This window comes from Saccopteryx leptura, chromosome X (genome assembly GCF_036850995.1).
Source record: "Saccopteryx leptura isolate mSacLep1 chromosome X, mSacLep1_pri_phased_curated, whole genome shotgun sequence".
NCBI lineage: Eukaryota > Metazoa > Chordata > Mammalia > Chiroptera > Emballonuridae > Saccopteryx > Saccopteryx leptura.
Genome location: NC_089516.1, coordinates 70,551,154 through 70,578,639, shown reverse-complemented (window position 1 = coordinate 70,578,639; position 27,486 = coordinate 70,551,154). Strand labels below are relative to the sequence as shown.

General features: G+C 40.6%; 1 protein-coding gene across 7 annotated transcripts in view; it reads left to right on the top strand.

The window, feature by feature from the left end:
• The window catches only part of ZC3H12B (zinc finger CCCH-type containing 12B), a 208,114-nt gene that overhangs the window by 174,405 nt on the left and 6,223 nt on the right, over positions 1-27,486 (top strand). For 6 of the 7 annotated variants that reach the window (XM_066357454.1, XM_066357451.1, XM_066357449.1 and 3 more), the window contains 5 exons: positions 8,393-9,149; positions 12,832-12,971; positions 15,227-15,461; positions 16,447-16,553; positions 17,743-19,686. In XM_066357454.1, coding sequence (XP_066213551.1) covers positions 8,542-9,149; positions 12,832-12,971; positions 15,227-15,461; positions 16,447-16,553; positions 17,743-19,163 — 2,511 coding nt within the window. In that variant the 5' untranslated portion in view covers positions 8,393-8,541 and the 3' untranslated portion in view covers positions 19,164-19,686. Of the gene's footprint in view, positions 1-8,392; positions 9,150-12,831; positions 12,972-15,226; positions 15,462-16,446; positions 16,554-17,742; positions 19,687-27,486 lie in introns of those variants that run through there. The other variant, XR_010747891.1, reaches the window with a different exon arrangement.

Here is a 27,486-nt window from a genome sequence, read left to right as displayed (position 1 = left end):
CAACTTAGTACACGGATCTTGGCAAACCTTAAATAACAATTCCACCAGCAGCTCTGCTCATCTACACAACCAAGACGGGAGCATACTCTAACCACAGAATTTGGTAGGGTGCAGATATGTCTGAATTTCCATCTTTAGAGACTGATCTGGTCATGCACAGGCTATGAAAAGTACCTTTTAGGCTCATTTGACAAGAAGGCTCCTAGAAGCTGTTGGGCCTACTTGCATTGAAGCCAAAAGGTATGTGGACAGAACTGATTACATAGAACAAAGCCATTATCAGGCATGGGAGTTTCCTAGCAATGTAAAAAAGGGGGATTAATTCATAGCCAAGGCTGAGGGTAGCTCTTAGCCCCTTGCAACTGGAAAGTATATTTGGGAAAATGAAAGTTATGTGGAGTGCCCCTTCTCCCCTTCCAGACAAAGGGACTGAGCTGTAGCCTTACCTGCTATGGAAAGAGTCTTCTAGCCCCATATGATAAGTGCTGGAGAGAACTCTTATGCAGCTCAGTGGCACTTAAGCCAAGAGAAAGGCAGATAGAGCTGATAGTTTGCAGAGCAAAACCAAAAGTCCTGTTCTGTTTTGCCAAGGGCCAAGGAACTTGGTGTGCGAGTCAACTTGATTTAAAATAACGGAAAAAGAGCTTTACTGGTTTTAGAGCTTCTCCTGCTATGCCCACACAGGAATCTAAATTGCTCATGGCTAAATACAGTCTTTAGCCTGTCCTATCCGAAAACCTATTTAGAGCACATGGTAAGCTGTGAAGCCCACTCAACAGTCAGATGAACAGTGGCACTTGAACTGAAAGCAGAGCCAAATGTTGCCCCCAACTGGAGAGTTAAATCAGTGGTCTCATCTTACCAGGGAATTCAATGCACACTTAGGCCTGACGCAGGCCCACAAACAACAAGCTATCCCAGTCTCTGGGCCCTGGCCTGCTGCCCTGCTAGGGCAGGAAAATTAATAAATAGCTCCATCCATGACTAAATATAATGCCCAGTTTTGACCATCTAGCATGCCTGACCAGAGAATTCAGGCAACCTCAGAACCCATCTTCTAGCCTCTGTTGGTCAGGTAACCAAGCTGGCAGCTCTATCCAACTATTTTCATGCAGTGGTACACCCCCATTGTTGTTCTCAGAGCTCAGAAAGTTGCCTCACTCAAATATAGATCATAATAACAGGTTCCACCTGCCCAAAGACATTATTAGTAGGCACATCCAGAAACCCAGGCTGAGCTGACTGGTGAAGATCCAGCTGTAACAAAAGCAACCTGTAGGGTATGGAAAAGGAAACCCCTTACTGAAATGTGCAGATGCCAACCTAAGGAATCAAGGATCAAAAAATCAGGTATATATTATACCACCAAAGGAAACTAATACAGCTTCAATAACTTACCCTAAAGAAATGGAGATCTCTGAACTTTCAAGACAAATAATTTAGAATAATCCTCTTCAGAAAGTTTATTGAACTATAAGAAAACACATATTAACAACTAAACAAAATTAGGAAAACAGTGCATGAACAAAATGAGAAGTCTGATTACAAAATAGCAACCATAAAAAAACAACAACCAAAAATCCTAGAGTGGAAAAATACAATACTAAACTAAAGAATTAAATAGAGAGTTTCAAAAGAATATTCAATCCTGCAGAAGAAATAATCAGCACCCTGGAGAAGAGGACATTGGAAATTACCCAAAGGAGCAATAAATAAATAAATAAATAAATAATAAAAAAAATTTAAAAAGGAGTGAAGAAAACCTGTGGGAATTATGAATCACAATGATAAGAACCAATATTTGCATTTTAAGAATTTCAGAAAGGCAAGAAAAAGACAAAGGAACAGAAAGCATATTTAAGGCGATAATGGCTGAAAAAAAAATCCTGAACCTGGAGAAAAAAATGGACATTCAGATCCATCATACCCAAAGGACTCCAAATTGATTGAGTCCAAATAAGGTTACACCAAGACACACTGTAATTAAATTTTCAAAAGTCAAAGCAGAGAAAGAATTTTAAAAGCAGCAAGACAAATGAGAAAAGTCACTTAAAAGAGAACCGACACAAGACTAAGACATAAAACAAACCTGTAAGACATAAAGCAGATCTCTCAATTCGGAACTTTCAGGCCAGGAAAGAATGAGGTGAGACATTCAAACTATCAAAGAAAAGAACTGTCAACCAGAAATACTATATACCACAAAGCTGTCCTTCAGAGACAAAGGAAGATTAAAGACTTGCTGGAATGAACAAAAGCTGAGGCTGTTCATTACAACCAGATCTGCCTTACAAGAAATGCTAAGGGGAGTTCATTGAGGGGAGGAAAGGAATGCTAATTAGCATTATAAACACACATAAAGGTAGCAGAAATATCACTGATGATATCACTGGAGAAGACCCAAGCCCAAAGGGGGCGGGGGTGTGTGTGTGTTCTCCCTCCTAGTTTCTTGTCACAGAAAAATGAATTCAAGTGAGAGACAGGTTGTGAGATTCAAGCAAAGCAAGCAATTTATTAAGCAAAGCTATACGGTACTGCACAAAAGGCACAAGTTGGCAAACTCAGCTAGTCTGAGTGCCCCGCCTGTTGGGCTATATACTTTTTAGCTGTAAATTTCAAGGCTCACCCTGGCAAGGTGGCTCAGTGGATAAAACATTGTCCCAGCACACCAAGGTCGCTGATTCAATCCCCAGTCAGAGAATGTACAAGAGGAAATCAATGGATGCACAACTAAAAATGGAACTATTAAGTGGAGCTAAAAGTTGATGTTCTCTCTTTCTCTCTCATCATCATCATCAATGGAAAAATTAATTTAAAAAAAATTTAGCCTGGCCTGTGGTGGCGCAGTGGTTAAAGCTCAACCTAGAATGCTGAGGTCACCGGTTAAAAACCATGCACTTGCCTGGTCAAGGCACATGTGGGAGTTGATGCTTCCTACTGCTTCTCTCTCTCTCTCTCTCTCTCTCTCTCTCTCTCTCTCTCTCTCTCTCTCTCTCCCTCCCTCCCTCCCTCCCTCCCTCTTTCTCTCCTCACTAAAATATATATGTTTTTAGTTTCAAAGCTCCCCTTTCCTGATATCTGGACTAACATATAGGGTTTCAAGACTCCCCTTCCCTGACATTGAGATTAACATTCAGGATTTTAAGGCCATTTGAAGATCTGGTGGTTTTGTTTCAGCAGATCTTAAGACTGCTGACTATCTCCTTCAATAGGTGAGATAAACCCCCTTTGTTTCCCCCTCCCCTTTTCTATCTGATAACTGTCTATCTTGCCTAACAATAATTGTAAATATATAGTCATTTTTTTGCAATATGGTAATAGAAGTGCAAAACTCACAACTCTAGTTTAAATGTTTAAAAAAATGAGCATAGAAAAAACCCCCATAAAATTAAATCTCAGAGAAGTAAATTTTTCAGTTTCATAGCTAGTTCATATAAGAGTATAGCTTTGGACTGACCAGGCAGTGGTGCAGTGGATAGAGCATTGGACTGGGATGTGGAGGACCCAGGTTTGAAACCCCGAGGTCGCCAACATGTGCACGGGCTCATCTGGTATGAGCAAGGCTCACCAGCTTGGACCCAAGGTCGCTGGCTTGAGCAAGGGGTTACTCGGTCTGCTGTAGCTTCCTGGTCAAGGCACATATGAGAAAGCAATCAATGAACAACTAAGGAGCCACAACAAAGAATTGATGTTTCTCATCTCCCTTCCTGTCTGTCTGTCCCTATCTGTCCCTCTCTCTGACTCTGTCTCTGCCACAAAAAAAAAAAAAAAAAAGACTATAGCTTTGTAGTAATCATTCTCCAATTTTGTTCTTTTTAAGATTATTTTGGCTGTTCAGGCTTGCATTTCTATGTAAATTTTAAGATCAGCTGGTCAGTTTCTGCAAAATAATACTCTCTGAGATTTTGATAGGAATTGCATTGAATTTATAGATCATTTGAGGGTAGTATTGTCTAACAATATCAAGTCTTCCAATCCATGAACTTTAGGGTATCTTTTTATTTATTTAGGTCTTTAATTTTTTTTCTATGAGGTTCCATTGCTTTTAGTGCTCAAGACACACTTGTTAAATTTATTTCTGAAAAATTTTAAATTTTTATTTAGAAAATTAAATTTAAAGGGTGACATTGATCAATAAGAGTACACAGGTTTCAGGTAAGTATTTCTATAGCATTTGAACTGTTGATTATGTTGTGTACCCATCGCCCGAAGTTAAATAATTTTTTATCACTGTATATTTGTCTCTATACCTTTTCCCTTACCCTCTCCCCCCACAACCCCCTCCCCCTGGTAACCACTTCACTTTTGTCTATGTCCATGAGTCTCAGTTTTATATTCCACCTATGTGTGAAATCATATAGTTCTTAGCTTTTTCTGATTTACTAATTTCACTCAGTGTAATGTTCTCAAGTTTCATCCATATTGTCATAAATGTCACTATGTCATCATTTCTTACGGCTGAGTAGTATTCCATTGTATATATGTACCACATCTTCTTTATCCAGTTCTCTATCGAGGGACACTTTGGTTGTTTCCATGTCTTGACCACTGTGAATAATGCTGCAATGAACATGGGGGTGCATATGTCTTTATTTATCAATGTTTGTGAGTTTTGGGGGTAAATACCCAGTAGAGGGATTGCTGGGTCATATGGTAGTTCTAGTCTTAATTTTTTGAGGAACAACCATACTCTTTTCCATAATGGCTGTACCAGTATACATTCCCATCAACAGTGAATGAGGGTTACTTTTTCTCCACAGCCTCTCCAGCACTTGTTACAACCTGTCTTGTTGATAATAGCTGATCTAACAGGCGTGAGCTGGTATATCATTGTAGTTTTGATTTGCATTTCTCTAATAGCTAGTGAAGATGAACATCTTTTTATATATCTGTTGGCCATTTGTATGTCTTCTTGGGAGAGGTGTCTGTTCAAGTTCTCTCCCTATTTTTTAATTGGATTGTTTGCTTGTTTGTTGCTGAGATTTGTGAGTTCTTTATATATTTTGAATATTAACATCCAGGCTGTTGTTTGTAAATACCATCTTCCATTTTGTTGGCTGCCTTTTTGTTTTGTTGTTGGTTTCTTTTGCTGTGAAGAAGCTTTTTAGTTTAATATAGTCTCATTCATTTATTGTTGCCTTTGCTTCCCTTACCTTTGGAGTCCAATTCATAAATTGTTCTCTAAAGCCATGGTCCATGGGTTTAGGACCTATGTTTTCTTTTATGTAATTTATTGTTTCAGACATTATGTGTAGGACTTTGATCCATTTTGAATTAATTTTTGTGCAGGGGGACAAACTGTAGTCATGTTTCATTCTTTTACATGAGGTTTTGCAATTTTTTCAGCACCATTTATTTAAGAGGCTTTCTTAGCCTCCATATTTTTGTGTGTTTTTGTTTTGTTGTGTTTGTTTGCTTGTTTTTGTGTTTGTTTTGTGATTGATTTTTATCTTCACACCATTATGGTCAGAGAAGATGCTTGATATGATTTCAATATTCTTAGATTTATTGAGATTTCTTTTGTGTCTTAACATGTGGTCTTAGAAAATGTTCCATGTGCACTTGAAAAGAGTGTATATTCTGTTGCTTCCTGGTAAAACATTCTGAAGTTATGAATTAAATCCAGCTAATCTAGTGTTTCTTTCAAGACTGCCATTCTTTGTTGATTTTCTGTGTGAAAGGTATATCCATTCATGTCAAAGGGGTGTTAAAATCCCCTACTATGACTATTTTGCTGTTGCTCTTTCACTTTATATCCATCAAGATTTGCTTTACATATTTAGGTTTCCTGTGTTGGGTGCATAAATGTTGACAAGTGTTATATCCTCTTATTGGATTGTTCCCTTTAACATTATGTACAAACCTCTCTTGATGCCTGTGTTGTGGGATTATCTCTGAGTTGTTGTATGTCTCTGTGAAAATGGTAAAAGTACTAATACCAATGTCAATTTGGACAGGGAGTAGAGAAGAACTGAAACATCTTATGCTCCACTAGTTAAGAGCAGTCAAACATGTCTTTTACAGGTACCCCTCATTTGCCAAGAATATATACTTTAGTTTTATAAACAGCTGGTTTTAAGTCACTTTGGAGCTTTGAATAATGCAGGGGCAGAAATCTCAGTGTCCTAGAAATTATTATGAAGAGAATAAAATGTAAATCAGATAGTAAGTATGGAACTTATAAAAGGAATAGTCTTTAAAATTTGAATAACAAAGGTTAGTGAAGAAGTAAAAGTGAAATCCATGTCTATGTGTTGGCTAATTTATTAAGGAAAAATATTGAAGTCACAAATGGTAGTATAATCATTAGAGGATTATTATATGCTGTCTGAATTCCAGCACACAGATGTCAGGTCTGTGTGTGTATGATGTTTACAAGTGTGACTCTTCTATGTAAACATTAAGTTTTCCATATTATTCTTAGAGCTATTGGGAGTTTTTCATCTTATTCATATAAATAGGATTGAACTATAATTGCAAAACCCTAGTACAATGATTACATAGATAGTCTGGTTTTAGATTATTTAGCAGAGCTGCTAAAGAGCTTGTCAGTGCTCACAGGTGTACACAACCTGCCCTCATGGTCTTTTTCTTTTCTTTTCTCTTTTCTTTTTTCTTTTCTTTTCTTTTCTTTTCTTTTCTTTTCTTTTCTTTTCTTTTCTTTTCTTTTCTTTTCTTTTCTTTTCTTTTCTTTTCTTTTCTTTTCTTTCTTTCTTTCTTTCTTTCTTTCTTTCTTTCTTTCTTTCTTTCTTTTTCTTTCTTTCTACCTCTCTGTCTCTCGCTCTCTTCCTTTCCTTTTTTCTATTTTCCTTCTCCCTCCCTCTCTCCCTCCCTTCCTCCCTTCCTCTCTTCCTCCCTCCCTCCTTCCCCTCCCTCCTTCCCTCCCTCCCACTCTTCCTTCTTTCTTTCTTTCTTTTCTTTCTTTCTTTCAACTGAACCTCTACTGGTGTCTTATCTACCCTTTGCACATATTGAAAACTTACATGTTCTGTTCACTTTCCTAAGTACTTTTCTTTTTTCATTGAATGTGGTACTTACCGTGCAAGGTAACTATAAATATCCTCATTTTACATATGAGGAAACTGAGGCTCGAATTAAAGGAAACACTTTGGCCAGGTTAGAACTCAAATATGCCAGGACAGATGAGGTAGATGAGAGAGTTTAGAAATAAAATTGTCTCTGATTCTCTTCTGTAATTTATATATTTTTAAATGTTCTGGTTTTACCTGCAATTCAAGTCGGTTTTCGATCTTTCACAATACAATAAGTATTATTATAATAAATAAAAGAGGCTAAAGATACAGTTCATGAGTGTGCACAAACCTTCCTTATCTGGAGCACACCTCTCTATTTGTTACCCTTCTAGCCTGCTGCAGTTGCTTGAAAGCAATTTTGATGGTTTCCCAATTTCCCCAGTAGATGGATTGAGCTCTTCAGCAGTGATGGTCAGCTCTAGCAAGGAAGATCTTGTGTGGGATCTGGGCAACTTACCTGGCATAGAGAGACAGTTCTCTCAAGAATGTCTATATTTTTATACCTTCTTCAAATGCCATGTTTCTCTTTCTCAAAGTTGTGATAAGCATTTAACTTTAGCTCTGATTTTTATGAATGGGAATTACAACATTATTGTAATTCAACCTATGTATAGAATTATTAGAGAATTAAAAACTCTCTATTTTTTATTTTATTTACAGAGACAGAGGGAGAGTCAGAGAGAGGGATAGATAGGGACAGACAGACAGGAACAGAGAGAGATGAGAAGCATCAATCATCAGTTTTTCATTGCGACACCTTAGTTGTTCATTGATTGCTTTCTCATATGTGCCTTGACCATGGGCCTTCAGCAGACTGAGTAACTCCTTGCTTGAGCCAGCAACCTTGGGTCCAAGCTGGTGAGCTCTGCTTGAACCAGGTGAGCCCTCGCTCAAGATGGCGACCTTGGAGTCTCGAACCTGGATCCTCCTCATACCAGTGTGATGCTTTATCCACTGTGCCACCGCCTGGTCAGGCAAAAAAAATCTCTATATTTTGAATGTCAGGTGAATCCAATTATTTTAAACAGAAAAATAAAATGTCAGAGAAACTGTAGCTTCTATTTTTTTGAAGATTTTATTTATTGATTTTAGAAAGAGGAGAGTGAGAGAAGAGGGGAAGGAGAAAGGAGAAGCAGGAAGCATCAACTCATTGTAGTTGCTTCATACATGTGCCTTGACTGGGCAAACCTGGCATTTCAAACCGGTGACCTCAGCATTCCAAGTCGATGCTTTCTCCTCTGTGCCACCACGGGTCAAAGCAGACAACCTGTTGTTTCTTAGGAAGAAACCACTATATTCTAAAATGCTTTTCCAGAAATATTGCTAAATATGATTGTGGTATGTGTGTTCATTTGTAGGGACTGGTAACATCTGAACATACCAAAGCAAACAAACTCTTGCACCATCACTATCACAGCATTGTACCACAAAGAAATGCCACTGTACATGGATTCCAAGCAGGCTAAAAAGAAAAAGAGTTGATTAGATTTCAGATCCACTGAACGGGATGACGGCCACAGCTGCAGTGGAGACACCAAAGATGAAGAAGAGTGCCTCCAAGGAAAAGAAGCAGCAGCCTAAGCAAGACCACACGGAGCAAGGTAATGCAGATTCTGAAGAGTGGATGAGCTCCGAGAATGACCTTGAACAGATGAGCCTTAAGAATGGCAACAATGACAATAGCTGCCAACCTGGCATTGTTCAGTTGAAGAAAAAAGAGATTCCCTCCAAACCATACCGTCAGCTTTGTAGATCACCCTGCTTAGATCATCCAAGCTTTTCCCAGAGCAGCATTCTACAGGAGGGGAAGCTTGATTTGGAAAAGGAATACCAAGCCAAGATGGATTTTGCACTAAAGCTGGGCTATGCAGAGGAACAGATTCAATCAGTGCTGAACAAGCTGGGCCCAGAATCACTTATTAATGATGTATTGGCAGAGCTTGTCAGACTTGGGAACAAAGGTGATTCAGAAGGGCAGGTCAACTTAAGTCTGTTAGTGCCTCAGGGGCCCAGCTCCAAAGAGATTGCAAACCCTGAACTATCTCTTGAAGATGAGCTAGACTGCAGTGACAATTTGAGGCCAGTTGTCATTGACGGAAGTAATGTGGCAATGAGGTAAGATTGGTAGATTTTCTCTTTCTTTTTTTTCTTTTTCTTACAGAGACAGGGAGGGGCAGATAGGGATAGGCAGATAGGAAGGGAGACAGATGAGAAGCATCAATTCTTTGTTGTGGCGCCTTAGTTGTTCATTGGTTGCTTGTTCATATGTGCCTTGACTGAAGGGCTACAATAAAGTGAGTAACCCATTGCTCAAGCCAGTGACCTTGGGCTTCAAGCCAGCAACCTTTGGGCTCAAGCCTGCAACTCTTCACTCAGGCCGGATGATCCCATACTCAAGCCAGCAACCCTGCACTCAAGCCAGATGAGCTCATGCTTATGCTTAAGCCAGCTGGGGGTTTCAAACCTGGGTCCTCTGCATCCCAGTCTGACACTCTATTCACTGCACCAACATCTGGTCATGCTCTTTCTCTTTCTTTAAAAGTGCCCTGAAGTCATAGAAATTGTTTTCTTTGTCAAGCACTATGAGAGGCCCTTGGCTGTTGTCTGTATCTTGTGTTCCTCTAGGTGCACAGAGTCTAAATTGATTCTGTCTTGGCTTTTTCTGTCCTTTGAAAATGTTGTTTTCAGGTGTTCTTTCTTTAAAATTTTATTTAGAAAATTTAATTTAACAGGTTGACATTGATCAGTAAGAGTACATAGGTTTCAGGTAAACATTTCTATAGCATTTGAACTGTTGATTATGTTGTATACCCATCACCCAAAGTCAAATAATTTTCTGTCGCTGTATATTTGTCCTGCTTTACACCTTTCTTCCACCCCTCCCCCATACCCTCTCCCCCTGGTAACCACTTCATTTTTATCTATGTCCATGAGTCTCAGTTTTATATCCCAGCTATGTGTGAAATCATACAGTACTTAGCTTTTTCTGATTTACTTATTTCACTCAGTATAATGTTCTCAAGGTCCATCCATTTTGTCATAAATGGCAATAGGTCATCATTTCTTATGGCTGAGAAGTGTCCCATTGTATTTTCAAAAGAATGCTATAAGTATTTTACATTTTTTAGCATCTTAATCTCAGGATCATAAAAAGTTGATATTAGAATACAGATACATCAAAATATTGAGAAGTGCTTGCCCAACTTACCCATAGTTCAACTTTTTTTTTTTGTATTTTTCCAAAGCTGGAAACGGGGAGAGACAGTCAGACAGACTCCCGCATGCGCCCGACCGGGATCCACCCGGCACGCCCACCAGGGGCGATGCTCTGCCCACCAGGGCAATGCTCTGCCCACCAGGGGGCAATGCTCTGCCCCTCCGGGGCGTCGCTCTGCCACGACCAGAGCCACTCCAGCGCCTGGGGCAGAGGCCGAGGAGCCATCCCCAGCGCCTGGGCCATCTTTGCTCCAATGGAGCCTTGGCTGCGGGAGGGGAAGAGAGAGACAGAGAGGAAGGAGGGGAAGGAGGGGGGGTGGAGAAGCAAATGGGCGCTTCTCCTATGTGCCCTGGCCGGGAATCGAACCCGGGTCCCCTGCACGCCAGGCCCATAGTTCAACTTTTTAGAAGCAATCAGTGGTAGGTGTCTCTAAAACTACCTTGGACTATATTGGCAGTTAAATACATTCTCCTTTCTTTTTTCTTAAGTGTTTCAACTTTTAGTAGAGCAGTATAATTGTTTCCTAGTACTCACTGGAGACTTTTAAACATGACTAACATGTTTGGATATTTTAGCAAGGGTATTTAATAAAATTTTGTCATGTGCCTCAGGTATGATAGGACTGTGAGAAGTCTTGCAGTGCATGTCTTAATGGGGTCCCTAGGATTATGTATAAATTCACCCAAAGGGAACAACATAATTGAATCTAATATCTCTTAGAGTTGAGTGATTGTCAGTGAGAAAGTGAGGAATCTAAAGAGAGAGCCCCCCATCACGTCATCTTAATTAGCCTTGTTCTTTTCTTCTGATCAGTCTTGTTTGACAATATCCAGTTATTGCAATAGAGTGCTACATGTAAGCGAATTTGTTTCACCATCCAAGCTGTTTAAATTTATTGTAATTCAGTGTGGTTTATGTATATATCAGAGCACCAAATTCAATTATAAGAGATCAGAATTTTCAGTCAAACTAGTATACCATTAGTGAGTTTTTTAAGATAACAATAAATCTTTTAAATTCCAATCAAATAAATTAATTTTAACACTGTTTTTTCTTACAAGTAATTGTGATGGAATGTGTTCTCTTTTTATATAATGTCTTAATTATAAAAGAAATATTGATTTTTGAAGGAATTTTGGAATTAGAGAAAGAAAATAAATCACTTATAACCCTTTCACACAGAATAACAATATTATTATTATTATTATTATTATTATTATTATTGTATTTTTCTGAAGTTAGAAGCAGGTAGGCAGTCAGATTCCTGCATGCGTCCAACCGGGATTCACCTTGCATGCCCACCAGAGGGCGATGTTCTGCCCATCTGGGGTGTTGCTCCCCTGCAATGGGAGCCATTCTAGTGCCTGAGGCAGAGGCCATGGAGCCATCCTCAACCCCCGGAGCCAACTTTGCTCCAATGGAACCTTGGCTGTGGGAGGGAAAGAGATACAGAGAGAAAGGAGAGGGGGAAGGGTAGAAAAGCAGATGAGCGCTTCTCCTGTGTGCCCTGTCCGGGAATCAAACCTGGGACTTCCACATGCCAGGCTGACATTCTACCACTGAGCCAACCAGCCAGGGCCATTATTAATATTTTGATGTATCTATTTTCTTGTATTTTATAGGCTTATATATAGATTGCTTTCTACAAAATTGAGATTTTATTATATATACTAGTCTGTATCCTTTCTTTTTTCTTTTAATATTACATTGTAAGCATTTCTCATATATCAAAATTGTCAATAATGTGATTTTTGTTGGTGTATTATATTTAATTAAATGAATTTATGGCTCTGGCCAGTTGGCTTAGTGGATAGAGCATTGACCCAGCATATGGATGTCTTGGGCTCGATTCCTGGTCAGGGCACACAGGAGAAGAGACTATCTGCTGCTCTCCTCCTCCCTCTCCCCTTTCTCTTTCTCTTCCCTTCTCACAGCCAGTGGCTTGACTGGTTCAACCATCAGCCCCAGGCGCTGAGGATAACTCTGGATAGCTCCACTGGTCTAAGAGATGGCCTCAGGCACTGCAGATAGCTCTGTTGATTCAAACATCAGCCCTAGACAGGGGTTGCCAGGTGGATCCCAGTTGGGGCACAAGCGGGAGTCTGTCTCACTATGTCCCTGCCTCTCACTTAAAAAATAAATGCATTTATTTGTTTGTGTGTGTGTGTTTCTGTCAATGTTCTTTTTTAAGCTTATGTACTTAAGACTCATCTCCAACTAATCCTCCATATAAACTCTGTCTAAACCTCTGGTGACACCTCTTTTTTTCATCTGTTGAGAATATTTGAGTCTCTGAAAAGAAAAGGGTAGTAGAGACAAAAAGGGAAGAGAGAAAATAGAAGTAGTTATAGGATATAACCTAGGATTTTTTTTAACCATTTATGACCTTGAATAGAGGTACAATAATGGCAATATTTGTAATGATTGGATTTAGACATTTGATTTGCTTTTTTCAAAAATACATCTTTGGCATTATCAAGAAAGAAAATGCGTTTTAATGTCTTGCTACTAATACCTGTTTAGAGTATTTCTTTGCCACCTGCTATCAGCCCTCTCCTTTCACTCTCTGTCTTTCTAAAGCCATGGGAATAAAGAAGAGTTTTCCTGCAGAGGAATACAACTTGCTGTGGATTGGTTTCTTGATAAAGGCCATAAAGATATTACTGTATTTGTGCCTGCATGGAGAAAGGAACAATCCAGACCTGACGCACTAATCACAGGTATGATTTTAAATATGATTTTTTTCTCATCTAGAGGCAAAGCTAGAAAGATAGTTTGGGGAGAGGTTGATAGCCCCAATTTAGATAATTATATTTCTAAGTTTATGAAGTATACTTAAAATGTATTTTAAAAAGTACATTCAAAGCATTTTTTCCAAATAAAATCATCATGCTTTTGTGGCATATGACACTTAAATAGAGACAACTTCAATTCAGCAAAGAATCAAGCACACAGTTTAAAAAGAGGTGTGCTTTTCTATTTTGTCATCTAGACTTAAGACTAAAGGGGGATGAACCTGGTTATAAACATGACTCTTTTCCAAAAGACTAAAGAAGCTATGGTAGATAATAAATGTCATTCTGTACCAGAAAAGTTATTGTAGGATTTGAAATTAGGGGACAGAATATATATATATAGAGAGAAGCCCCATGGCAGTCAGAGCCAACTTATCCATGAGACATAGTAGTCCCAGGGCCCAGGGCCCAGAATACTTTTAAGGTCCTACAGAAGTGTTTTAATTTAATTTTTTGTGTGTGACAGAGACAGAGAGAGACACACACAGGGACAGATAAGGACAGACAGACAGGAAGGGAGAAAGAAGAGAAGCATCAATTCTTCATTGTAGCTCCTCAGCTGTTCATTGATTGCTTTCTCATATGTGCCTTGACTGAGGGGCTATAGCAGACTGAGTGACCCCTTGCTCAAGCCAGCGACTTTGGGCTCAAGGTGGTGAGCCTTGCTCAAACTGGATGAGCCCGCTCTCAAGTGGGTGACCTCGGGGTTTCAAACCTGGGTCCTCCACGTCCCAGTCCGATGATTTGCACCACTGCCTGGTCAGGCAATTTAATTTAATTTCTTAACAGGAGGAGGAAAAATGAAATATAATGAATATATAATAATGTGCCTAACTATATTATTTGTCTCTATACCAATGCAGTTGCATAATTTTTAATATTTCTTTATGGAAGAAGGTGTCCATGAAGGCAAAAATGTGTAAGGTCCACAAAAATCATATATGACCCTAATAGTAGCAGGATCATTACATTCAATAACAATAAATGTGAAGCCAGTATTTTACGTTTGAGAACAATAGACCCAGTCCTCTGAGTATCAGCTGTTGCTTGATGTGGCAAATGAGAAAGTCCAGTGAATGGCTGTTGGATCTGTGCCATGGAGCCGTCTGTCAGGGGCTGAACAGGCTCCCAGCCTCAGTCTGAGAGTTGATTTCGGCCCTGCTTGATCCCAGCCTTTCTTTCCTAGGCAATTAAGAGGCCAAAAGGAAAGTGGGTCAGGTCAGTATTGACATGCTATAGTTTGATGTTTTTCCTTAGCTGTGGCCTTCCTTCAGGCGGAAGGCAAAACTATAAGTCCTGCCCTGGCTGGTTGTGCAGTGGATAGAGCATCATCCTGGAGCACCAAGGTCACCAGTTCGATTCTGGGGTTACCAGATTGATCCCAAATGAGCCCGTTCGAGCCCTGGTCAGGGCACGTATGAGGAGCAATCAGTGGAAGCACAACTAAGTGGAACAACAAGTTGATGCTTCTTTCTCTCTCAAAAATCAATGGAAATAGCCTGACCTATGGTGGCGCAGTGGATCAGGCTTCGACCTGGAACTCTGAGGTCGCTGGTTTGAAACCCTGGGCTTGCCTGGTTAAGGCACATATGGGAGTTGATGCTTCCTGCTCCTCCCCCCTTTTCTCTCTCTGTCTCTCTCTCTCTTCTCTAAAATGAATAAATAAATAAAAATAATTTAAAAAAATCAATGGAAATATATATATGTATATATATTGTGTATATATGTGTGTGTGTGTGTGTGTGTGTGTGTGTGTGTGTATATATATATATATATATGTCCCTAGGAGTGACATTAGACTCTCCTAGTGTCAGACACATCCTCGGCATACTGCCCTAGTTTCTTCAGCAGTCAAAGCTGGTGCTTCCACTGAAGAGGAAAATAAGCATGAAGAATTCTAGAATATCAGTGTTATTTCTAAGTCTTCATGGTAGATTTACAACTTAGTTGTCATTGAATCCAGTTCCCTCATTTTATCAAAAAGAAAACTGAAGTCCAAAAGGGAAGATGACTTGTCTAAGGTCACAATTCAAATTGGTGCCATTGCCAGGAATAAAGGCCACTTTCTAAGTGCAAATAAAATATTTATCTAGTACCAACTTATTTATCGTAGTGTGGGGATAATGTTGTTAATCCAAACATAATTTCTACTTTGTGTCATATAATCCATACTTTCGCAGATCAAGATATCCTACGAAAACTGGAGAAGGAAAAGATTCTTGTGTTCACACCATCCCGAAGGGTCCAAGGCAGGCGAGTTGTGTGCTATGATGACCGATTCATAGTCAAACTGGCTTTTGACTCCGATGGCATCATTGTATCCAACGATAACTATCGAGACCTTCAAGTCGAAAAACCAGAATGGAAGAAGTTTATAGAAGAGAGATTGCTGATGTATTCTTTTGTGAATAACAAGTATGTTTCTTTCCAATAGACTCTGAAGAGTTTATTTCTAAGTTACCACTAAGAACAGATTTCATTTTGTGTCAATAAACATTTACTGAACACTTTCTGTGTGCTGTGCATTAGGCTGGCTGCCATATGGATAACACGCTGCATGAGAAGCAAGACTTAACTTTAAGAAGAGACAACCACAATGTGTTGTGATATGTGCTATGGTTACAATTTTTAAAATTGCTTTATCTATGTGAAACAATAAAAAATGTCCTCACAGAGGAGGTGATATTTGAAATGAAGTTTACAGGTAGAGGAAAGGGAACTGCTGGGCACTACAGGTAAAGGGGACGTCATGAATAAAGTTATAAAGGTGGGAAAGTGTGTTGTGGCTCTGGCCAGTTGGCTCAGTAGTAGACCATGGACCTGGAGTGTGTATGTCCTGGGTTCAATTCCCAATCAGGGCACATAGGAGGGGTGCCCATCTGCTTCTCCACCTCTCCCTCTCTTGCTTCTCTCTCTCTCTCCCACTCCCACTCCTGCAGCCATGGCTCAATTGGAGCCAGTTGGGCTTGGGCACTGAAGATGGCTCCATGGCATCTGCCTCAGGCACTAGGAAGAGCTTGGTTGCTGAGCAATGGTCCAAATGAGCAGAGCATCACCTCTAGTGGGCTTGCATGGGAGTCTGTCTCTCTGCCTCCCCTCCTCTCACTGAATAATAATAAAAAAAAGTAATGTGTTCCATGTTGGGGAAACCAGTAGGCATGCCAGTATGGCTGGAACATATACTCCATGGAAGAATTATGCACAGGAAAAAAATCATCCTTTTTTGTGATCAAGTGGAAATAGAAAAATTGTTGGCTTAGTAAAAGATAAACTTGAGACAGGAGGGCTATTACAAGGCTTTGACAACAGTATAGGTGAGAGTCAATGATGGTCTGAACCCCTGGTAAGAGGTAGTGGGAACAGAAGGGAAGACATTTACCTTTTGTTTGCTTGCTTTCAGATTTATGCCTCCAGATGATCCTTTAGGACGTCATGGCCCAAGCCTTGAAAATTTCTTAAGAAAGAGACCTGTTGTTCCTGAGCACAAAAAGCAACCATGCCCTTACGGTGAGTACCTATGTGCAAAATTGAGTTATGTACTATGGGAAACATAAAGACTGTGTAAATAGTTTTCTCTTCAAGATTTTTTTTACAAATGGAAAATTGTGGCTTGTCCACTTTCTGTGAGTTTAAGTCGGTGTCTTCCTGTATTCTCATTTAAGCATTTAAAGAAACATCCTAGAAACTGCATGAGAAAAAAGGTAACTAGAATTGATTAGTAGTCACTTGTTAAGCACGTATTTTAGCTGCCTCTGTCCTGAGCAATGTCTCTGGGGGTGGGAAGTGCAGAACCCCACAGGGCCTACAGAAGCAATAAAGAACAATGACAGATTGCGTTTGGCCCCAAGAAAGACATGTCTTTTAGGCAGGTGATTATACCCTCTGTCAACTAACAAACACCTTTTTCTTCAGAACTGTACTTTCTAGTTTGCTTCTAAAGTTCTATTTCATTTACTTTTTTAAAAAAAAGAAAATACAGTTTTATAGAGTACTGCTGTGATCCTACTCAAGTCCCTCTTTTACGAAGTTTGTGAACATGACAGTGCAAGATGGATTATCAGATCTGAGGTTACTTTGGAAAGAGTGTTCATATTTTGGGGGTAACCATTTGTTTCTGGGACGTGTTGGTTTTCTCAATTAACATTTATTTAAATCATAGAGTATTTCATGTTTATTACCTTCAATTAGTCTTCACAGTGACCCTATAATATAGGTATAATTGCACACCTTGTTTACAGAAGAGGAAAATGAGGCTCAAGAAGTAAAGTCACTTCCCAAGGTCACACGGCTAGTAAATGGCCTAGATGGAATTGAAACTTAGGTCTGACTGGCCTCCCAAGCCTGTGCTCTTTGCATGGCACCATGTTGCCTGCTGCTGCTCTACACCACCTCAGCATGCAGGTTATGCCCAGACACAGTGAATTATAGGAAAATGAAGGCTATTCAACTGCTTAGCTTGTAGCTTTCACACAGCAGTTTCCTCCCCAGCTTCTTTTTTCTTCTCTTTTCACTCACAATGTATGATGCCTCTTTGGTGTTGTCTGTACCCCATCTTTATGGAAAGTTACTTTTTTTTTTTTGCCTTAACCCCAAACAGTAAAATTGTAATCAGAGTGACCAGATTGTTACGACAGTTTCTGGCATAGAGAGTTGTGCCACTATGAGAGAGGTCTTACCCGAAGGCATTATTTTTCAGGCAAAAAATGCACCTACGGCCACAAGTGCAAATACTACCATCCGGAGCGGGCCAACCAACCCCAGCGTTCGGTGGCTGATGAGCTCCGCATCAGTGCCAAACTGTCCACAGTGAAAACCATGAGCGAAGGTACCCTGGCTAAGTGTGGCACAGGGTTGTCTAATGCCAAAGGTGAAATAACCTCAGAAGTCAAGCGTGTGGCCCCCAAGCGCCAATCAGATCCCAGTATCCGGTCCGTGGCTGTGGAGCCTGAGGAATGGCTATCTATTTCTCGTAAGCCTGAGGCCAGCTCTGTCCCCTCACTTGTGACTGCGCTAAGTGTCCCCACAATACCACCTCCCAAAAGCCATGCAGTGGGTGCACTCAACACCCGTTCGGCTAGCAGCCCAGTGCCAGGATCCTCTCATTTCCCTCACCAGAAGTCCTCTTTGGAGCATATGGCCAGCATGCAGTACCCCCCCATCCTGGTTACCAACAGCCATGGGACCCCTATTAGTTATGCTGAGCAATATCCAAAGTTTGAGTCCTTGGGGGACCATGGCTACTATTCAGTGTTAAGCGACTTCTCCAAAATGAACATCAACAACTTGCATAATCGAGAGTACTATATGGCTGAAGCAGACCTGGGAGTGTATACCAGGAATCCCAACCTCTGTCCTGATAGCCGTATGAGCCATACCAGGAACGACAACTATTCCTCTTACAACAACCTGTACTTGGCTGTAGCTGATGCCCACCCTGAAGGCAGTTTGAAGCTACATCGCTCAGCATCTCAAAACCGTCTTCAGCCTTTTCCTCATGGTTACCATGAAGCCTTAACGCGAGTGCAGAGCTATGGCCCAGATGATTCTAAGCAAGCCTCCCACAAGCAGTCAGTCCCCCACTTTGTTCTGCATGCCCAGCACCCAGCAACTGGGACACACTCCAGCTGTTCTGGAGATTACCCCATACCTGCTAATATCCATTCTGGGGCAACCACCCAGCCAGGACGTGCCCTGGTGATGACTCGGATGGACAGCATTTCTGACTCCCGCCTCTATGAAAGCAACCCTATGAGGCAAAGACGACCTCCTCTGTGCCGGGAACAACATGCCAGCTGGGACCCACTGCCTTGTGCAACCGACTCCTATGGCTACCACTCCTATCCCTTGAATAACAACCTCATGCAACCATGCTATGAGACAGTCATGGTGAGGAGCGTGCCTGAAAAGATGGAGCAGCTTTGGAGGAATCCTTGGGTTGGAATGTGCAAGGATTCCAGGGAGTATATCATCCCAGAGCACCAGTATCAGATCTACAAGAACCTCTGCAATATTTTCCCTTCCAATATTGTCCTTGCAGTGATGGAGAAAAATCCCCACACAGCAGATGCCCAGCAGCTGGCAGCCTTGATTGTTTCTAAGCTTAGGGCTGCACGTTGACATGACATAGGACCTATTCCTTTATACAAATATGAATATTAATATGAATAATGCACTGATACTATGACAACAGTAACTATTAATTGTGCGCTGTGCTTACAAGTACAGAGTGTTTATGCTATTGAAGCACATAACAATCCTGTGAGGTAAGTTTTTCTAATGTCTTGTTTTCTAGACAAGGAAACTGAAGCTCAGTGAGATTAAGTGATTTGCCAAGGTCACATTGCTAGCAAATGACCAAGTCAAGACTCACACCCAAGTCCTCTGACTCCAAGTCTCATGCCCTTTTGCACTGCACCATGCAGGTAATGAAGGACAAAACCCAGGAGAAGCCTAAATGCAAGAAACTCAAGGGATTCCATTATGAACACTGTCATAGTCACACATTTTATATTACAAGGTATTGATGATATATTTAATTCGGAGAATATCAGGATCAGATCATATGTTGAATCAACCTTTTAGATTTTTAATGGGAATATTTAAAGCTATTTAAAAATAAATGCATACCTTATTGCATGTATATCTGACCATTTAATATCTTTATTAACCAAGCTATAGGGTCACATTGAAGTATCTAGAGTTATATTTCAAACCTATTGCCAAGAATTATTATCCTGCATGTATGGCTGTATGTATTTAATTTGAGATGTGTGCGTTATTTCTTTGTAACTTTTTATAGCAATGATGACGAGAGGCTCTCCACAGTCCTCAGTCTACAGCTAAATAGACCACAAATCTGACTTGATTTTATGTCAGATTCCATAGTTTCATCTAGTTTTGAAAGTGACATTATCAGCTAATATTTGAACTTCGCTTTATTAGGCATGAGAGCAAACTAGCTCTATTTCTTTTGCACTTTGTCAACATTTATTGATAGTTCTTAGCTTTTAAGTCTCTTCACCTCAGCAAATTAGGGATCAGATTGCTGCTTTCTTCTGCAGAGTAGCTGATGGATAAACTCAAGTTCCAAGCATAGTAGGTGCATGTTAGACAAAGGAGTTTACTACCAGAGAGATGGCCAAACTCATGTGGCATTAAACGATGAACACGAAAGCTGCACTCAAAGAGGGTCTAATGCATGAGCTTTAGACTTCTGATATATGCAGTATTCAACATCACAGGATAAAATGTAATGGAGGACAGTGCATAGCCATGTAATTCACCTTCCCCTGTTGTCTACTCTTTGGGCAATGAAGTGGATCATTGGTGGAGCAGAATTTCTTCAGGAAAAAAAACCAGGGGATTTTCTAATAGCTGGCTCAGTTATGCACTCCAAATACATGCCAAGAGAGCGAACTTACCCTTAGATAATTCTTAAATGCATTACTAAAGAAGACAGGACTTTAGGTTGAGTGACATCATTTGCACAACTTGTATCTTGCTCAGGGTGGGAACCTTTGTAGCTAAATGCCTCTAGAAGAGGCACTTTTTAAAGCTAAACTAAATGAACCCCCTTTTTGAATCCACTGTATAGTTTAGCATTTTAAACCATGACCAGCTCACTATTTCTTGAGCTGGAACTTGCTAATTTTCTATGGTCGTTTTTTTGTTTGTTTGTTTGTTTTTCCATGACAGTTGAGAAGGCCTGGCTTTGGCCTTTTGTTTCTTCACGAGAAGGTGTGACACTGACTATAAATGTTTCTTACCCTGAAACACTCTGAATGTGAAGCTGTAGTCAGGGTTGTACCTGGTGGTTTGATAATGGCTTACATGCTACTTTCTGTCTCTGTCCTAGTTGGTCAAAACTACATCTCAATCAGTGTTTCTCTTCCATTAACCACAGCTTCACGTTCACGTCTTGCCCTTTGATCTTCCCATTCCCCAGCATATTGAGGTGTCAAAGTATTTTCTGTCATGTAGGTCCAGAGAGAGTAACAGTTGCCACTGAAGTGCTTGCTATTTCACACAAACACCATTTCATACTTTCAATTTCTTGGCTCTTCTAAATCTATCCTGTGTCTCAATCAGAGTATTTGACAATCTTTGAGGACTCTGCTGCCTCTGTGCCAGTCAGTTCATCTTTCTACCAAAGTCATCAGTGGCACCACAGTATCCACTGCCTGCACAATTTAACAGGAAGCACAGATTAATCTTGTCATTTGCAATTCATCTTGAACATATTCATGTTTAGTACTCAAAAAATTGTTAGCTCCTCCCAATGCAGGGAATATTTTTAAAGGCAGAATATGTATTTATTTCCTAAAAACAACTGCCATTTTTCTCTTCTCATAAAATGTGTATGAACCAAAACTGCTAGGAGCAATGCCTCAAATAACTAGAAATGACCTTTTGTTGATAGAAATTATATCTTTTTTTTTCCTGATTGTATAGTAACAAGTGTACAAAACACATCTTAAACTAGGTTTGGTACTGACTCTCACCATGATGTCTGTGGCATTGTGTGTTACAGGGAAATAGCCCAGGGGTCATGAGAGAGTTTTTACTTCCAAAAGGCACTAGTAGTTGACTCTATTATTATGTGCACAGCTATTGTATGTACAGTTTCAAGCATTACATTGCAATAAGTTCTTCTTAGCCTAGTAAATTTCATATGTCCCTGCAAAAGGGATTTTTTATCAAAAGTGTGTTAGTGAACCATCTGCAAGAATCTATAAACGGAGCTGTACAATTATAAATGCATAAATCTAGCTTGGTTCTTAGTGATTAGTGAAACATCTTCTTTATATTGAGGTCTGCACACCTCTTGACTTTTCTATTTTGTCTGAAGTTATAAAACAGAAGTATTGGGACCCCCTCGACTTCTTTAATAATGAAATCAAGTTTCCTTCCTGGGGTTAAGCTGTCCAGGACATTTACCTTCAAGCATTAAGCAGGGGTCACTGCACAGTGTTTTGTGTGCTTTTCAAGCACAGTACATTTTGTAAGAGGTGCTTTGCAGTTATAATTCTTTCGCTGAGTTCCTGAACTCATGAAAAGTCTATTCTTGTTCAGACCTTAGATTTTGTTGACTTTGTTGTTGTTGTTGTATTGTTTTATTTCGACCTGAGGAAGTGTGAGTCTGGAGCGAGCAGCAAGTTCAATCCAGGGAACCTTTTCAAAAGTAACATATCGGCATTGCACTTTCTCTTAAGGTGCTAGGCATGTAAGGGAGAATCACAGATGTCTTAGGAAATGGTCTCCAAAAATTTTCTTATAATTATGTCTCTCTCCTAGTTTCCAGGAGCATACTTCTAAATCCCATTTTTTTCTATTTTAGAATAAATTATCTTTATACAATATTCAAACATTGATATCCATTCACCTTTGGCACTGAGTTTTCTCCTAATATAAAATAATTCATTTGTAGAGGCACTGAGTTACCATTCTATCTATGCTATACAAATGCCCTTTTTGAGGGCCAATAATTTCAGTACACTTTGTTTTACTCTGTGAGTCAGGTCTGAAACTGCACAAGGAGAGTGATGCCAAGCTGTCCAAAGAGTCCTGCTCAGGTCTCTTCCTAATCCTTCTCTGCCTTTCCCGAGTGTGCTTCTCCTCAGGTCTGATCCTGATGAGTGCTTAGTCTTCAAATGAAATGGCAATACAGTTAGTTCTCATTAGAAACCAAACCAGTATATTTTGAGAACCTGCTTGTCTAAAGTAGTCAATGCCTTTGTAAAGACTTAGCATATTTAATATTTATCATATTGTAGCTAGCTATATACACAGGCAGATGGACTATTTTTAATCCTCATTTGTGAATCATTGAGCTGTAGTAGTTTGCTTTATCTATTTGTGGGATTAAACAATACTGTTTAATGGTTGTAAACTTTTATAAAACCTCTGGGTTTTTTCTTTGACCCAAACATAATGTAAGTCTCAATGACAAAATATAAAAAGCAGAGATGAATGAAAACATATTTCATCCCTAGTTTTGTCTGCCTCTATAATGCACGTGCAATGCTTTGCAATATGTTCTTACTAGCATGAATGTACTATGACTACTTCATGAGGTTTTAATTTGTTTTACCTATAATAGCGTTTGAAAATGATGTGTCATTGACAACAATGAACTGTAACCACATTTACTTACTGCATAAACTATTTGTCTACTAACCGCTATGGCTCTGTTTCTTTAAAAACAACACCAAAAGCCACACCACACCTACATATACATACACTCCAGGTTGCACCTAAAAAACTAAATTTCTGTCCCTGGGATTTACATCTTGAGATAAGCTTTAAGGAGCTCCACAAGTGAGTTCACCTAAATTTTATCACAGTAAGCATATGGAATCCACTTTTTATATGCTAACACAGCTCTAAGTGCTCATCAACTGGTGTTTTCCACAAGGTGGGATGAGGTCAGGCCTAACCAGGTGGAGAGCTCATATCTGAGGCTCATTTCTCTAAACAACCTATAGCTTATCTCCTGAGTAACCTCAGTGTCACGGAGGCATCATCTGCTGGGCCTTAGCCAGACTATCAGAGCTAGAAGTGGCCTAGTACCATACACTTCACAGAAAAGCCTCTTGAGGAGTACTCACCTGAACCAACTCCATCAGGTTATAGGTGAGACTCCAAAAACTGAAGAGATTGACTCATTGAAGCTGAAAACCAGTCAGTGGCAAACCCAGGGATGAACCCCTGGCCTCAGTGCTCCAGGCTAGTGAACCCTTCATCACAGTGCTGTCTGTTCTTCCCTCAGGCCTCCCTGAAGCCTCCTGCTCACCCAACACCTGCCACTCTAGGCCGGTCTCATTGTAAAGGCAGAGGTGGCCACAGTGGCTTCAGGGCAGCCCAGCTTAAGAGTCTTTTGGAGGGGCTACTTGTGAATCAGAGAATCTTTTTTATCATCTTTCTTGAGACTAAGAGTGCTCATCTCTCTCCATCCTCTTCATCTCTGTCTTTTCCCTTGCTGCCTTCCCCATTTTTCAAGCATACTTGTGTCAAGTTCTCACTGAGTATTACATAGGGGCCTGGCCTATATTAGACTAGAAAGAGACCAAAGAGGGAGAAACGGTTCCTGTCTTCTGGAACTTGCTCTCTAGTGAGGAAATGAACTACACTTAGAGAATGAATGAATAAATGAAGACTTTCCAGCCTGACTGGTGGTGGCACAATGGATAGAGTGTTGACTCAGAATGCTGAGGTACCCCAGTTCAAAACCCGGAGTTTGCTGGCTTGAATTTGGGCTTGCCAGCTTGAGCATGGAGTCACTGGTTTGACTAGGATCATATGACATGGTCCCACAGTCACTGGCTAGAAGCCCTAAGTCATTGGCTTGAGCAAGGGGTCACTGGTTTGGCTGGAGCCCCTCCACCGCCCCCCCATAAACACACATATGAGAAACAATCAGTGAACAACTAAAGTGCCATAACTGGAGTTGATGCTTCTTTCTCTCCCTTCCTCTCTCACCAAAAAACAAAAACAAAAACAAAACAAAAAACAAACAAAGAAAAAAAAAAAAAAAAAAAAAAACCACTTAAAAAAACTTTACCAAAAAGAACACCTGAAACATATAATGTGATCAACAAATTTACCCTAATAGATTTAATTTAAAAAAAGTCCTTAGAAGGCATTCGTAGCATGAGGTGAAGTGAGAAAGAGTTAGAATTCTAAGAAGGGACAATTCAATGTTCAATGCCTCTCCCTAATCATAGGAGGGAAACCCACTAGTCTGACCATATCCTTCTCTAGCTTTCCTCTGTGGCTTCAGGACCAACATTTTCTTCACAGAACCCATGTTTCAATCATCCTGGACCCTTCTCAGGTGCCCCAACATGCCATGATCCTTCTTATCCCCGCCAGACTTTTACCTGCCTTCCAATCCTTGTTCTGACTAGTAAACTACTGACTCTAAAGACAAACTGGTAATGTCACCTCCTCGATTAAGCTATCCCACTTCCCTGTCCAGACATTATTAGTCCTTTATACCCCCCCACTTCCCTGTCCAGACATTATTAGTCCTCTGCACCTCCCCACCTGCAGCGGGTCTGGCAGGGATCTTGAACAATACTTCTATTTTAGCAATTGTCACTCTACTCATGTTGGCATAGCGCCCCCCACCCCACCACAAGACAGCGAGTTTCTTTGGGGAAGTAATCATGAAAGAATGACTCTTTCATGATTAATTACTATTGTTGAATAATGATATTATCTCTAGTCAGAAGGATAAGGTCCAAAGGCATTGGGCTAAGGCCGATCCTGGTCAGTCCTTCCCTACACCCCTCCCTCATCTCAACTCCCACCCCCATCTCTGCCATGTAAAGCAGCCCTCCCAGGAAAGAGGGGCCACAAACCACAGGCTTCAGGAGGATTCCAGCCAACAATGACCTTGACTCTTACCGTCCCTTGACCTGGACTAGAAATGAGCTCAGAGAGCCTGCTCATCTTTTGGTCAGTCTTTGAGGGCCGGGAGAAAGCACTTTGTCTAAGGTTATATGGAGACCTGACTGCAGAGACCAAGGTCCACCGATTCTGGCAGGAATCCACGTGACTCGTACATACAAGGCATGCTAAGCACTTTCACATTGGCTATCTTTTTTGATCCTTGCAAGCCTTTGAGGCAAATATTCTCCTACTACAAATGAAGTAACTGGCACTATTTGCCAAAGGTTGCTCTTGTTAAGCAATGGAGCTGGACTGGAATGTAGGTCTTTGGGTAGCTTTGTCTTCTATACCAGTGCACCTCAGACTTTACCATGCGTCAGTCACCTGAAGGGCTTGTTAAACCCGAGTGCCGCCCACCCTCACCAATTCTGATTCAGATCAGGAGTGGGATTAAATATTTGCATTTCCAACAAGTACTCACGTGGTGCTAATTTTTCAAGAAATGTGGGTCTACACTAAACTATTAATTTGTTCTGTGCCCTTGGGCTAACCTCTTCTCTTTCTGTCTTCCTTAATTTCTCCATGCCTAAAACAAGGAGGCTAGATTAAAACGATGATTTCCAAACATTTTAACAGCAAAACCCATCTTGCAAAAAAATTTTAACTCCTATGTAGGATGCCATTATAGACAATAGATTGAGACTTCTCTAGGGAAGTAGTGGAGGGAAAGCAAGAGACTGCAGCACCCACCTCTTCAGGGAGCAGGTGCTGAGCTGTCTCCCAGAGTACCAGATTTTTCGCTCCTTAAGATGCACTTTCCCGCCTGACCAGATGGTGGTGCAGTGGATAGAGCGCCGGACTGGGATCCGGAAGACCCAGGTTTGAGATCCCGAGGTCGCCAGCTTGAGCGCGGGCTCATCTGGTTTGAGCAAAAGCTCACCAGCTTGAGCCCAAGGTCATTGGCTCAAGCAAGGGGTTACTCGGTCTGCTGAAGGCCCACGGTCAAGGCACATATGAGAAAACAATCAATGAACAACTAAGGTGTCACAATGCACAACGAAAAACTAATGATTGATGCCTCTCATCTCTCCGTTCCTGTCTGTCTGTCCCTGTCTATCCCTCTCTCTGTCTCTGTAAAATAATAATAAAAAATAAATAAAATTAAAAAAAAAAAAAGATGCACTTTCCCACCCCCCAAAAAAGTGGAGGGGAAAATGCCTGTGTGTTGTATGGAGCAAAAAATATGGTATTTTATTAAATATTTTAATACACCATTTTGTTCAGAATATTTTTTTTTCTTATTTTCTTCCTTAAAACCATAGGTGTGTCTTATGGTCAGGTGCGTCTTATGGAGCAAAAAATATAGCACTTTTGTAAATCTCTTGACTATTTGTAGTCTAGATGCTCAATCTTTGAAGGCTCATTCAGCTCTTGACATTTCAGGATGTAAAAAGACAGCAATTGTCACTGTGGCAGGAGAAGGAACAGTTAGAAAAAACCTGATTTTAATTGGGGCAGGAGACTGCTCGGCCTATACCTAATGCTTGGATCCACACAGGACAGGGATTCTTAACCCTGTCAGGCTGCTGGGTTCATGGACCCTTTAGTAGTTGGGTTTCATCTATAATCAACTCTAGAAAAATTATTATATACACACAGCCACAGAGATATTCAGGATACCCTTTAAAAGGTTGCAGACCACCCTAGAGGTCCTAACTCAAGGTAAAACCCTCGACTGAGAGCTCTGGCATAACATGTCCACTAAATTCCTCCTTGGCATTTTCATAGCATGAGCCTTCTCCATCATTCCTTGGCTCAGCCACTTCGTGGGCCAGCTCTTTGCCTGAAGTATTGCCTGGTTCTGTCCCTTGCCACCCTCCTCAGGGCCCAGACTTGGCCCCGTGAAGATGCCCACCGTGTTGCCCAGGTGAGCACTCTCCCTGGATCAGGGGCTGGGGATCTGTAGCTGGAGTTGACATCAGTCAACCACGAGGCTGGAAATATGGCCTTGAGAAAAACAGAGACCTTGTGGAGGCACACTAGACAT